Source organism: Poecile atricapillus, chromosome 2, assembly GCF_030490865.1.
Source record: "Poecile atricapillus isolate bPoeAtr1 chromosome 2, bPoeAtr1.hap1, whole genome shotgun sequence".
Classification (NCBI taxonomy): Eukaryota; Metazoa; Chordata; class Aves; order Passeriformes; family Paridae; genus Poecile; species Poecile atricapillus.
This window is the reverse complement of record NC_081250.1, coordinates 55,899,500-55,912,074: the sequence shown is the minus strand read 5'-3', so window position 1 is coordinate 55,912,074 and position 12,575 is coordinate 55,899,500. Positions and strand designations below refer to the sequence as shown.

The 12,575-nt window shown below is 34.9% G+C and overlaps 1 protein-coding gene across 4 annotated transcripts in view; it reads left to right on the top strand.

The window, feature by feature from the left end:
• Window positions 1-11,957, top strand: part of NFX1 (nuclear transcription factor, X-box binding 1) — a 75,763-nt gene extending 63,806 nt beyond the window's left edge. For 2 of the 4 annotated variants that reach the window (XR_009276856.1, XM_058831762.1), the window contains 2 exons: window positions 6,563-6,664; window positions 8,166-11,957. Coding sequence is in view for 3 of the 4 variants with exons in the window: in XM_058831762.1 (XP_058687745.1) it covers window positions 6,563-6,664; window positions 8,166-8,241 (178 nt within the window). In the remaining variant the exon portion in view is untranslated. The remainder of the gene's footprint in view (window positions 1-6,562; window positions 6,665-8,165) is intronic. The other 2 variants (XM_058831764.1, XM_058831763.1) reach the window with 1 other exon arrangement.
• Window positions 11,958-12,575: the final 618 nt, after the last annotated feature.

Sequence of the window (12,575 nt, the reverse complement as noted above, 5' to 3'; positions counted from 1 at the left end):
CAGGGTTGAGAAATCATACTTAAATTTATACCACCTTTGAAAAAATCTGGTTATTGTAACATGTTTCTCTATCTATATGAACCTATTGCAGAGTATACTCCCTCTTTAGTTAATGGACAAAGAGGGAGCTGGAATTACTACAAATGGAAGAGGTTTGTTAGCAAAAATGAAATGTTTTGGAGAACACTCACAGAGGGCAGTTCATAGTAGAGAAGAAAATGAAGGGAATATAGCTAGGAAAAAAACCAAGCTGATTGCACTAGAGACGTAGTATGGGAAAGCTTCTGGTATCAGGACTTCATTGATTGTGCTCCTTACCCAGCAACATATTTAGTTTAACACTGTCAAATTGTGATTAGTTGACAACCAGTTATTTTTAATTGTAAATATTGACTGCAGTAGTAAGAAATCTTTCACCTTCCGTGCTCTTGGAGTGTCACAAGCTATTCTTGAACTTGTTCATTATTTGGTAGCTTATCTACAGTCTTGATTTCTTCCAAGACAGATGGAACATTACTTTGATCTTACAATGAAAGATATTTTTTGTTTCAAGTAAAGGAAGATGAACAGAGATATTTCAAATATTTGAAAAAGCTTATTTAAAAAAATAAATAGGGGGGCAGATGAGAGATTAGTGGAGATGATAAAAGGAGCAGAGCAGATGATTATGCTTTAAAAGCAAAGGGATATTTTGCAGCTTGAGAATGGTAGGCCATCCTCTGTATGGCTTTAGGATAGATTGCACACTTGCTCCTTCTCTTATGTTTTGCAGGGAATAGCATGCTGTGCAGAATGCACATGCTTCTAGTTCATTGCTACCACTATTAAAAGACACTTGAGTGGTCTGCTGAGACTATTCTTCAGCTACATAGCAGTATTTCTTAATTTAATTAATTATTCCAAAGCTTCTTTGAATTTTATTTTTATTTGCCACTTCTTCATGATATAAAAAATGTTGTAGCCTCACATGAGTAATAACTCAAGTTCCAGGATGATATTTTTGAGTATTTCACAATGGCTTCTTCAACTCCCAGCGCTAGTAATCACCAGAAAGTCAAAATGTTTTTGTTTCATTCTGTCTCAGCAATGCCTTTCGATTCTATCGTGGACTCTTTCATGTATAAATAAATGAAAACCATTCCGGCAAAAAGACCATTCCTTCTCTTCACACTTCACCATTGTGTCATTCAAATGGTAACATCCTTATGCATGTCTGTTAGAAAGGTGAGAAAGTCTCCTTGGTGCTAAGAAAGCTTCCTCCAACCAGGCTTCTTCCTATTCCAGAGAGGGCGGGCAAACTTTGCCCTCAGCCTCTGCCTCCGTCAGTCAAAGCTGGTCATATTTAGGTACATTAGAATCAGTCCTGTACAGCATTGCCCATATATAACCACAAAGAAGATCATTCCCAGTATTGACTGTTAAGCTTGATCTGAATTACAGTTCTGGTGTCATTTGAAGTGTAAGGCCTGTAGTGAATCCTTGTAAGTGCCTTTCTCTTTGCTTACCTGTTGGTCATCTTTGCAATCACCATCTTTTGAACAGTTCCAATACCAGATTTCTTTCTGAACTAGGTTCAGAGGTAACAGCCAGACTATTATTATGAGAAGGGTAAAGCTTTCCTTTCGAAGTCACACTTGCATTTCACTGTACTTAGCGCATTTTTTGAACTTCTTTACTCATATGAGTAAAAATTTCCTCCTTCTTGAAATAACTCTGAATTCCAGAGCCTGTTAAAGGTGTATCTGCTTGTTTTTATGTAGAGGCCAGTGTTTAAGTAGCTTATGGAGTATGGACTCGAGACATGCTAGAAGTGGTTTTGAGGGCATTCATCCCCGTAAGACCCATCCTTGTCCTGTTACTTCCAGGAAGAACATTAGGCTCAGGTTTTCCTCATGAATAAGGTGGCTTCTCAAGAAGTTGACAAGGACCTACATGGTGTTCATTGAGGAAGCCACATGCTGCCATAGTTGTCCTGTGTTAATTTTTTTCACGCAGGATTTTATTTCCTTTCAATGAGGTCAGTCTGAAAATGGTTTGGAAATGGTTACCTAGATGTAGACTATGCAAGATCAGCAGGATCAAAGACTTAAAGAAATTAAACCCCTGTAACCACAAGGAACCTCCTTATTAGATCATGACAGTGCATCACAGAAAGAAAATACTGCACATCCCAGTAGCAGGGTTGAAAGCAAAGTGTATGTTCTGAGGAAATAAAATTATCCTTTGACTACTTTAAGTTTTTCTGGGCACGTTTCAGTACTTGAACTCTAGGTACAAATCCATTTTACTTAACTGTCTCTGCAGCCTTTCTGGTATCTAAAATAAATTCACATTTAATTATTGACTACCTGAAGGTACTCTTGTTTCTTTAAGAGCTTTTATTCCATCCTTAACTGTCTAAGAATTTTATCTTCTTTTTTTGCCAAGAGGCAAAAACTAACTTTCTCCCCACCTCCTTTTGCAATCACAAAGGCCTCTTGCAAGGCAATACCTCTCAATATCTGCAACTCCTAAGAATTTTAAAGCAATTTAATTACAAATGCTGCTATAAAGTCACCAGCCAAGGTGGTTTTAAAAATAGTTCTGCTTCAGAAGAAAGCTGCATTTTTTTCTTACTGTTTTTTCCTTAAACGCTGACATTTTTTTACCCTGAGAATATGATGTAGAATATATGAAGTTTAAACAATCAAGAGATTGTTAAAGAGCCATTTGCTTTGTTTTTCCACCTCAACTGTTACCAGTTTTTAGAGACGTTTTTCACAAAAGTCTTCTCTATCTGAAAGATGGTGGTGCATTATTGCAAGACTACATGGAGTAGGTCTGGACAGATTGGTGGACAAAGAATTTTGTAGTAGTTCATACCAAAACAGTTTAATGCTGATCTGTCCTGTAGTTATAAAAATTGAGCTTGAAGTCTTGAAGAAGATCAATTGAGTCATGATTTCCACATTTCAGTTTTATACAACGGACAGCACTAGCACTGCCTTAAAATGAGCAGATAGTTTATGTTCATGCTTTTCCCTGTACTGCTGTTAAAAATGCGTCATCTCAGCTTTGTTGCTTCAGGCAGGCACTTGGCTTTTCTTTTCCTTACTTCAAGAATAAGTTAATGAAATTACAAATGGCAGTTTTCATATCAAAATGTCCAAAATACTTGCAGAGTCTTTTGTTTTCATATCAACAGCTCTTTCACAACTGATGATAGATAATCATAGCTGGTTAGATAGGGTCTGCTTTCTTTCTTATTTCTGGTAATTAATTAATCAAAGGTTTTTTCCCCATTGTACATTTGTTTAGTTGAATTCAGCTGTTTGGGGTTTTTCCACATGGGCTAAATGTGAGTGACTGTTTCATCTCTTTTTTTTTTTTTCTTTAACCAATCAATATGCCACCAATGTATACAGAAAGTGGTGTTAATTTTGCTGGAGTGTAAGTTTATAGATTTTTGTCTCTAAATCCCCATGCTCTCTAAATCTGTGGTTTCATGGCATACCATCTTGCTGGTATGTCTTATGGTTTTTGCTCTTTTTTGAGGGATGCTAAATTTTGTCAAGGGTAAAAAAGGTCTAAACCTTGATGTGACTAAAGCAAATTTGGTTCCAGGGTCACCTCTGATTCTTCACAAGGCTTTGATTCTTCCTAATTTTTCAGAAGTTCTCTATATTAACCCTCTACATCCTGGGAACATTAACTTTAGAGCAGAACTGCTGATTTCCTTTCTTGAAGTGTAGGAACATTCTCTTTTTTTCAGTAGGATTTTTTTTTTCTTTTTTTTTTTTTTTTTTTTTAGCTAATTAGTAGAGATTACTTCACGTGTATTCTAAGTGTTCTGTTTCTGGCATTTCAGAGCTCTCATTTATCTTATTTTTTACTATACAAGTGAGATTTAGTCTGATATTCTAGAATAAGGACACTTTACTGCAGTTTTTGAAGGCCTTTGTAACCTGCCTCTTTTTTTTGCTTAATTACTTCCTGGCAATTTGCTTTCCATATTTTTGCATATCACAGTTGATAAAAATGGAAGAAGACAACAAAATACCCTCCCATCTACCTCTGTTGTCTTTTTCCAGGTAGAACTCGCTCTGCAGTTGAGTTGTAACTGAAATGGCAGTGTGAACATTTGACTTTATATGTCAGCTAGGGGGAGAGGACTCTAACCATTTTAGACAGGAGAGGAAAATTAGCTGTTCCCAACTGATAGGACGGTAATATACTTGTTGTTAGAGTATACATATAAATGTAATATAACCTTGAAAAAATTATGGCCAGTGACAAGTAACATTTTTTCCAAATAATGAAATCTTTCACTGTTGGGGAGAATGCTTTTTTAATTGGTGACTTATGTTTGTAAGATTTTGTAGTTCATTGGAATAGACTGTCAGTACTCAGTTTAAAACAATACTGAAAGGGGTTCAGGAATCACCACTTAATATTTTAGTGGACTTTTGACTTACCTTGAAAATGTTGTGGAGTTTTTAACCTGTGTTGCCACAATATTACAAAAATTTTTCCTTAAATACAGACTGATAGAAGCAAGACATTATGAAATAAAAAAGATGAAGATAATGGAAATAAGAAAAATACATATTTTTTTTAATTTAAAATTTAATTTAAAATTAAATTAATTAAATTATTTTCAAATTTAATTTTTTTTAAAGCTCTGATATAGAACTAGTGTTCATCTGTGTACTGATGTGAGATTTCACCTGCTTAGAGCTCTTGGGGAAATGGGCAGAAAGTATGAATTACCAAGTATGTGACAAAGCATGGAACTCAACATGTGCACATTTCTGGAATTATAACAATATGCTACCCCTTGCTTTGCAGCATTGTTGCTATTCAGTACGTAATTTTGAAAGAAACAAGATGTGTGTGTTGGTATCCATTGAGTCGGAATTTAATGCAATTAGCAAGCACAGAGAATCTCGCTATCTGGAGGAGTATATTTAAAAATGCATTAATAAAGTAAATAAGGAGGACACATCTGTATTTAGTGTTTGACATAGAATCATGTAGATTGGGAAAAGACCCTTGAGATCATTGAGTCCAGTGGTGCTATCAAGTCTGCCATTAAACCAAGTCTCTAAATACCATATCTACACATCTTTTAAATACCTCCAGGGGTGGTGACTCAACCACTTCCCTGGGCAGCCTGTTACAATGCTTGGCAACTCTCTTGAGTGCGGAACCCTTTGCTAATAACCAATAAAAGCTGTTCAGGAATGCAATTTAATGTAGTGTACAAGAAGTAGTTTGGTCTGAAAATGCCAGTTGCATGGATTTGGAAGAAAGTGCAGGAAGGGTAAAAAATTGATCTTATCTGCCCCCAGAGAAGATGAAGAAGAAACTGTGAGTGGGAAAGATGCTAACAGTGGAAGTTCTTTCAGTCTTACAGTTAAATCATCCAAGTGAAATAAGACAAACTCACTATTGAAAGTGGCTCATGAATTTCGAGGAAATTTTAAGACATCTCCACAACCTATTAGAGATGCAGTGTGTTCAGTAATTATTTTTGTTTGTTTTGGTTTGGTTTTTGTTTTATTTTTTTTAGTTAGATGCCCTTTTTGATATCTGTGATCTTTCCAGGACTTTTTTTTTCCTGGGTGTTGGGGGTTGTTTCCGGATTTTTATTTTTTTTTTTATATATATATCCTCCTTCTTTCTCCAGCCAACGCAGCCTTTGGGCACAGACTGACAACTGAAGTTGAGTGTGATTCACAGCCTAAAACATATAAGTATACATGCTGAAGTACGTTTTCCTCCTGTACTGGAGAACCTACTGCTCTCTAACCATAGCCGTGGGGTGACCCTTACACTGCAGATGGGACAGGCACAAGTGTGACGTTTCATTGTGTGATGACAGTCACACTATAGATTGTAATTTGTGTAGAGAACAGAAGAAGCTGATTTTTTAATTTCCCCACTCTAATGCATATTTTTTTTTTTTCTGATCTGATTAACCTGGAACTGCTTACAAGGAAGAGGCAGTGTTGTTGAGAGAGTGCCTCTTAGCAGAGTGCTGTGGTGAACAACTTTAACACAATTTACTGACAGCATTTGAGAAGGTGCTTCCAAAATTTTAGATAATGTTGCAAAGATTCAGTGAACTGTGTTCTCATGGTTCTAAGTTAAGCTATTGAATTGTTCCTTCTGATACATATCTTGTTCTTTGAAAGAACAGATATGTTACCCTAAAGTATTCCAGTTTATCTATTTTAACAGTTGATCATTTAGTGCACTTCATAGTAGAAGGGAGTTGTGGACCTCACATACAGAAAAGGCATCTGACTACCAGTGCTCAAATCTACTAAGCTGCTTCTGCATCTTATATAGACAGCAGTGAGGAGACATTTAGAATACTGGATGGATTCTTGGTAATGAAAATGCACTTTTTGCAGTGTTGGTCTACATGTTTGGAAAATTAAATATTTAAATAGATTATTTAAGACTACAAGTGTGAACTCTGACACCAAAACTGCCACTTAAAAATATTATTCGTTCCCAACTTCTTAATGAGTATGATTTCCTATTGCACTAAATAATCTTTCTTTTATTTCTTTAGAGGGAAATCCGTTTGTCCAAGCAATACCTTAACTTCTGTGCTAGATAAAGAAATGCAGAGCAGGCCTGCACCTCCTCTTCCTCATTACAAACAAACAGATAAGTAAGGAATTTGGGTTTAAAACTGTATTCTTCAATTTTGTGCTGAGTTCCCCAAGGAACCTATTCCTGAGCTTCAATTTCATATGCCCTGTTTTTTTCTTTTTTCCCAACCCACACACAGCTTTAGAGCTTGCAGCATTCACTAAGATGTTCTTTCCATAGAAATAAGCCTGAAATGAAGTGATAAGAAAATGTAGGATTGGCTGTGTGATATAGAGGTAGTAGTATAACAAATATTATGAAGTTTATTTTTTTTTTAATAAATATTAGATAGTTGGGAAGAGAGTGCTATTTTGGAGGTTTGGGGGTTGGTTTTTTTTTACCTTTAACCAAGAGTAATGTCTTACTGGCATAAAATTATTTGGACAGGTACTAAATGTATTTTTCTTGTGTAGATACAGCTACACAGTTGATTAAAGGTGAACTCCAATTTTTGTCAGATAATGAGAATTACTGAAGATGGGATATATAAGACATCTTGATGAATGGTCTTAAAATCTTAAAAGGACAGTCTTTACATTGTATGACCTTCAGATGCTTGTAGTTATCTCATAGTTATGATTTTTTTTTTTTAATGGATGGTGTATTGTTTGGTTGGGTTTACCTTTCAGAAGTGTTTTCCTCCCAAATTTTTCCCAGATAAGCATCTGAAATCAGGTTCAAGTACCTTTTGCAGAAAGGGACTGCTTAATGTTGCTGTAACTACTGTTAGTAGGTACTGCTGGCATACAAAGTAGGCTGTTCTGAGAAAATTTAAATTGTTTCAGAGCTAAGCATCTAGAGTAAAACACATTTCTGAAAGGATTTCTTAAGGTGTAACTCAATGTCAGTTTCTAATAGGTTGTTACTCTTTGCTTCCACTTCTGTGGCATTGCTGTCCTCAGTGACCCTAATTAATGCCAAGGAGTTAAGTAGCAAAATAAAATAAAGGGCTTTAGCCATTTATTTTTTCATTATTAGAAGTAAAGTTTCTTTAGAAACTTTAAAGATTTTTTAGAATTTTTTTCTACAAAATCTTTTGGATGATCTCGTGCTGTCTTACTGAAAAAAATCTTTAGTGTTTGGATTTGCTATGACCACATTTTTTGTTACTCTTGCTTTTGAAAGCAAGTGGATTTGATCATCTGCTCACTTTAACAGTGTTTCTTCTGCTGATTCTTTTAAAAAGGCACTTTTAACATTTAATCTTCAGTACAGTATAATTTTTGTAATAAATGTTACTGGTAAATTACATTTTCTTGTAAAACCCCAAAAGGAATTTTATCAATTCAGACACATGTTGATGTACATTAATTTAATCTAGTATATGTTTTTGTCAAAATTCAGTTAACAAAGGCTTTCTGGAGCATTAAGATACTTCATATAACACTTAATTTAGAAGTGCATGCTATTGACTGATTTAGTGTGTATGTGCACACTGACACATTACAGGAGTTTGTGATTCAATTTAGTTTGTATCTTGTTTTTCATGCATGTAATATCTAATATTCTTACAATTTCAGGAGTAGTGGAAACAGTGGTTTATCCAAACCGTTAAAGGAAGAGCCAGTAATTGACTACTTTGATGTCCAGGACTGAAGTGATCGATGTAGAATCATTCAGATGAATCAGAATTGCATTGATTATGATACAGAAGCTTAGAGGTGAAAATACTTAGTTATTGTGTGAGGTGCTTTTTGAATATCTGTCAAATGATCAGTTGTTCAACATATCCATAATTTAACATCTGAAGTTAGAGTGATATGCTAATTTAAAACATTAAGCATTTCAACAGTTTATGTAACTGCATAATATCTAATAGTAGTATGGCTTTTTAAATCTGGGTTTGGTGCAATTTTGTATCTAATGTGCTGTCAGAATAATGTAATTTCATTCATGATTTTGAAGTAAGAGAACTGGTGGTAAGCAAATATATTTTTGGAATATTAAGAACAATAAATCTCAAATACTTATTTTGACATATCTCACAGAAAATGGACTAGAAATAATTGTGATAAAAACACTGGTTGGGATATTCTTAAAGTATTTTCATGTTTTATTAATTTACTTTTGTGTTATCGTGGTAAATTTGAGAATTTGAGTTACTCTTCTACATGGAAAGAAATTTAAAATTTAAGTATAAATATATACATAAATGCCTATTAAGAGCACAGACTTTGGAATCTGAAGAACCAGTATTTCGGGAAGGTGGGGAATTAAAACTTACCCTAAGTTATCTCAAATTTGATGTATTTAAAAAGAAAAACAAGCAAAAACAAAGGAAAAAACACAAACCAAACAACAACAAAACCAACCCCCACAACATGAGATTACTCCCACTACTACTTTTTTATCCAAGACCTTGAACAAAATCAGACTTTATATATTATTTTGGTGCTCTGTGCGTGGTTTTATTGCAGTTAATATTTTTTTTCTGTCCTGTGCAAGCTTAAGATGAGTGTGTGAAGTTTGGTTTAAGTATGTTATGGATTTGGAATAATACTTGCAAAATTTAGAAGACCATTTGCCTAATTATGGGAAGTGCCATTAACAGAATGGGATGACAGTTTAAACACTGAAAGACACTGGTGTGGTCTCATGATGGTGAATTGTTTCCAAATCTTGATTTAAGATAGGTGAGTAGCTCTCTGGGAGAGGAGATAGTAGGTCTGATCAGAAGAGGTGGTACAGCTCTGAATTTGAGTAATATCTGTTCTCCTGAGGAGAAAGTTTTTTGTATTAATAGCTTTAGGAGCTCTGACACTGATGCACTCTGTTTCTTGTTCCTTGTGGCTGCTACATGTAATACTAGAGGTGAGTCCCCTGTACAGCATGAGAGGCTGACGCAAAAAACGGGCTCACTATGTTGCAGTGCGAGATTTATTGCCAAAAAATGGAAGGCATTTACTCATGCTTAGATTCACTTAGAGTTACCATATGACCCTGAGCCTTAACTATGAAGCATTCCATGGCTACACTTCAATTGAACAGCTCACAAAACATGAAAGAATAAGTAGAAAACTCACAAACCATATCTGTGCTCCAAAATGTTTTGAAAATTAAAATGCACGCTATTATTGTATATTTTTGTAGGAGTTTATTTCACATTTTTAAAAATGCAGTCTTAAATGTTACTAAACATTTGAAGTGTTTCAGGTAAAACAGGTACCTTCAAGAGTGTTCAGGCTTTTAATTTCTATGTAGTGACTTAAATTTGTTTTACTTTTTTTGTCTAATACTTTTTGAACAGAAATTAAAAAAAAATCAATATGTCCTATATTGCCCTTAATTTCTTCAGCAAATTATAGTTGGATTCTGCAAGGCGTACTGCTGAGTTCAGCTGAAGAAACAAATTACTTCCAGGAATGTATTTCTTCAATCCCTTCCTTGTGAGGACTGTATCTGTACCAGTACTTGCAGACAAGTGCTGACTTAGTGTGGCCAAACAAAGGCTGTTCCTGGTTTTGAAACTCAGAGCTATGTTAATATAGCACTGACTTAAAGCTAATAAGATCTCTAGGAAGAATGTATATGGTTATGCTGCAGAGGTAAGTTCTAGACAGGAGCTGGCACACATGTCTAGTGAACTGAGTCAGATGCACGTGTACTGGAGCACACACGGTTTACTATAGGCAGACCTAACATTACAGAAAATCAAAGTGGTTTAGTTGATAATAAATAGAATAAAGCTGAAGCCTGCTAACTATTCACACTTCCACATGAGTATAGCCAAAATCATCACAATTGCACCTCTGATTCGAAACTTAAAACCTAAAAGGTTTTCCTAGCATTATTTTCAGCTCTGTTTAGTGAAATTTTTATCAGATTATGGCATTAGCATAAAAATCAGAGCTTTGATGAGACACACTTGAGCAGTCAAGTTGCCACTGCTTGTAATAAGAAAATGGAGGTAATCTCAGTTTCTCGAGCCAAAATTAATAATTATTACCGAATTGGTTCATATTGAGAAGTCATACTTCTTGTCACTTGCCTCTTAACTATACGAATGTTAAAACATTTTTATAGATATGTTTATTACACATCTCTAAATCATGGCTATTGGAGCCATACCTGTAGTTATGAAACAATTCACAAGTACCAAATCCTTTTTTTAAAATGAGTTTTAGTAACTTGGTTAAAAATATGATACCATATGTTTTCCCATGAAAGTGATTTTCCCCTGGAGCTCAGCTACATAGCCTTAAGAAGGAATTCAGCAAAGGCTAACAGTGGTGCTGTTCTCTCTGTTTTGTTTTGCTTTTGCTGCAATGTATCATTGACTTTCATATGGAATAGTAATAAAGGCTGGAGTTTTGATATATGTGATACCTTAGCTTCATATTGCACGTGTGCCTTGTGAAATACTTTTCAAATAGCTATTTTTTAAATCTGAGCTGGAGTTTACACCTTTTATCTAATAGAAAAGTAAGTAGATAAAAGAAATCTTTGCATCAGTGAAGTCAGTGGCAAAAATCATGGTGACATCACTGTAACTTATGACTTCTGCTTCAGTATGCTAGCAATTTTCCACAGCCCTAAGAATAATATTGTTTCCTGTAAATATATTTGAAGAAAGTACTTTTCAGTAAGCATCTTTTGAAATGAGTTATGTGATACCAGTTGGAATTCATGCAACTTCATGAAGTGCTTTTAAAATTGTGTTTAAAATAGATAGTTTGGCATTTGGGCTGTGCTGTTGCCTGTCTCTATAGTTTAACATATTTGAAGTGCTCTGAATATTCGATATTTGGGTTTAACCTAAAATTGTATAAGATACGTAAGTAGACTTCAAGATCACTGTTTCTGTGGCAGGTTTTACAGTATCTGCCTCGAAATGAGCAAAGTTAAGTTTTTTTACAACACTTGTTATTTGTTGAAAAATTTATATTTAACTTGATTTTGTCAAGTTACTGATGTAAAATTACTTTCTTTATAAACCCAAAATAAATCTAAGTTTAAAGTTCAGTGCTTTGGAATTGTTTGCAAACTTCATCTTGGTATTCAAGAGTTGGAAGACTGAGACATCACAGAGAAACAAAAGTAAAGATTAAAGTGGACATTTGGGAAGTTCCTTTTCCACAAATTTTTAAGTAAAGTATGTGATTTCCTGGATTTGAAGTGATGTTTAAATTAATGCGGTGTGGAGAATGAAGCAAGTCAAGAGGGCTCCCCAGAAAATGGAGACTATGTTGCCTTCGTAGGATTCAGAACTACAAGAGAGATAATTCTGGATACAAATGTACATTTTGGTTATATGAAAAACCCTTTATTATGTCAGCCTAAATGCTATTTGACAATAAAATATGTGATTTTAACTTATGGTCCCTTCATTGTTGTTTGTTCACTATTAAGTTGTAATGGTGACTGTAAGGCAGGTGGGGGAAGGGGAGGTGAGAACTAATGTAATTTTAAAGTCCTGTGGGCATTAGATATAACAAATTCAGGATAATATATGGGGGGTGGAGGGATGATGTAAAAACTTTGCTATCACAGTTCAGTAAGTGATGGGTAGACTCAAAAAGCAAGTAGTCTGAAAATCAGAAGTTTGAAATAATTTGAACTGGCTCCTCCTGAAACTTTTAACCCAGGTCCATGCATTTTCAGCAAAAGCCTGGCCTGATATTTCAGAGAGAAATGCAAGTGCAAGATGGCTCATAGAAATTCAGAAAGTGATCTGAGATTGAAGAGTCTTGAAAGACAGATTAAAACCTTTTGTCTTGCTGCTTCAATTGCCTGTAAGTTTGGACTTTCATTTCACAATATTTTTGCAGGATGAGGATGACGTATTGAAAGCGTACAGCACTGGAAAACCCGTTAACTGGAAATCTCTGGCTGAAAAAACCGCTTGCACTTCAGTTACGTTTGTCATGGACTAGAGGGAGATTGAATACATCTTTCTTGTCAGTGTGTTCAAATGGCAGCAGAAGAGACAA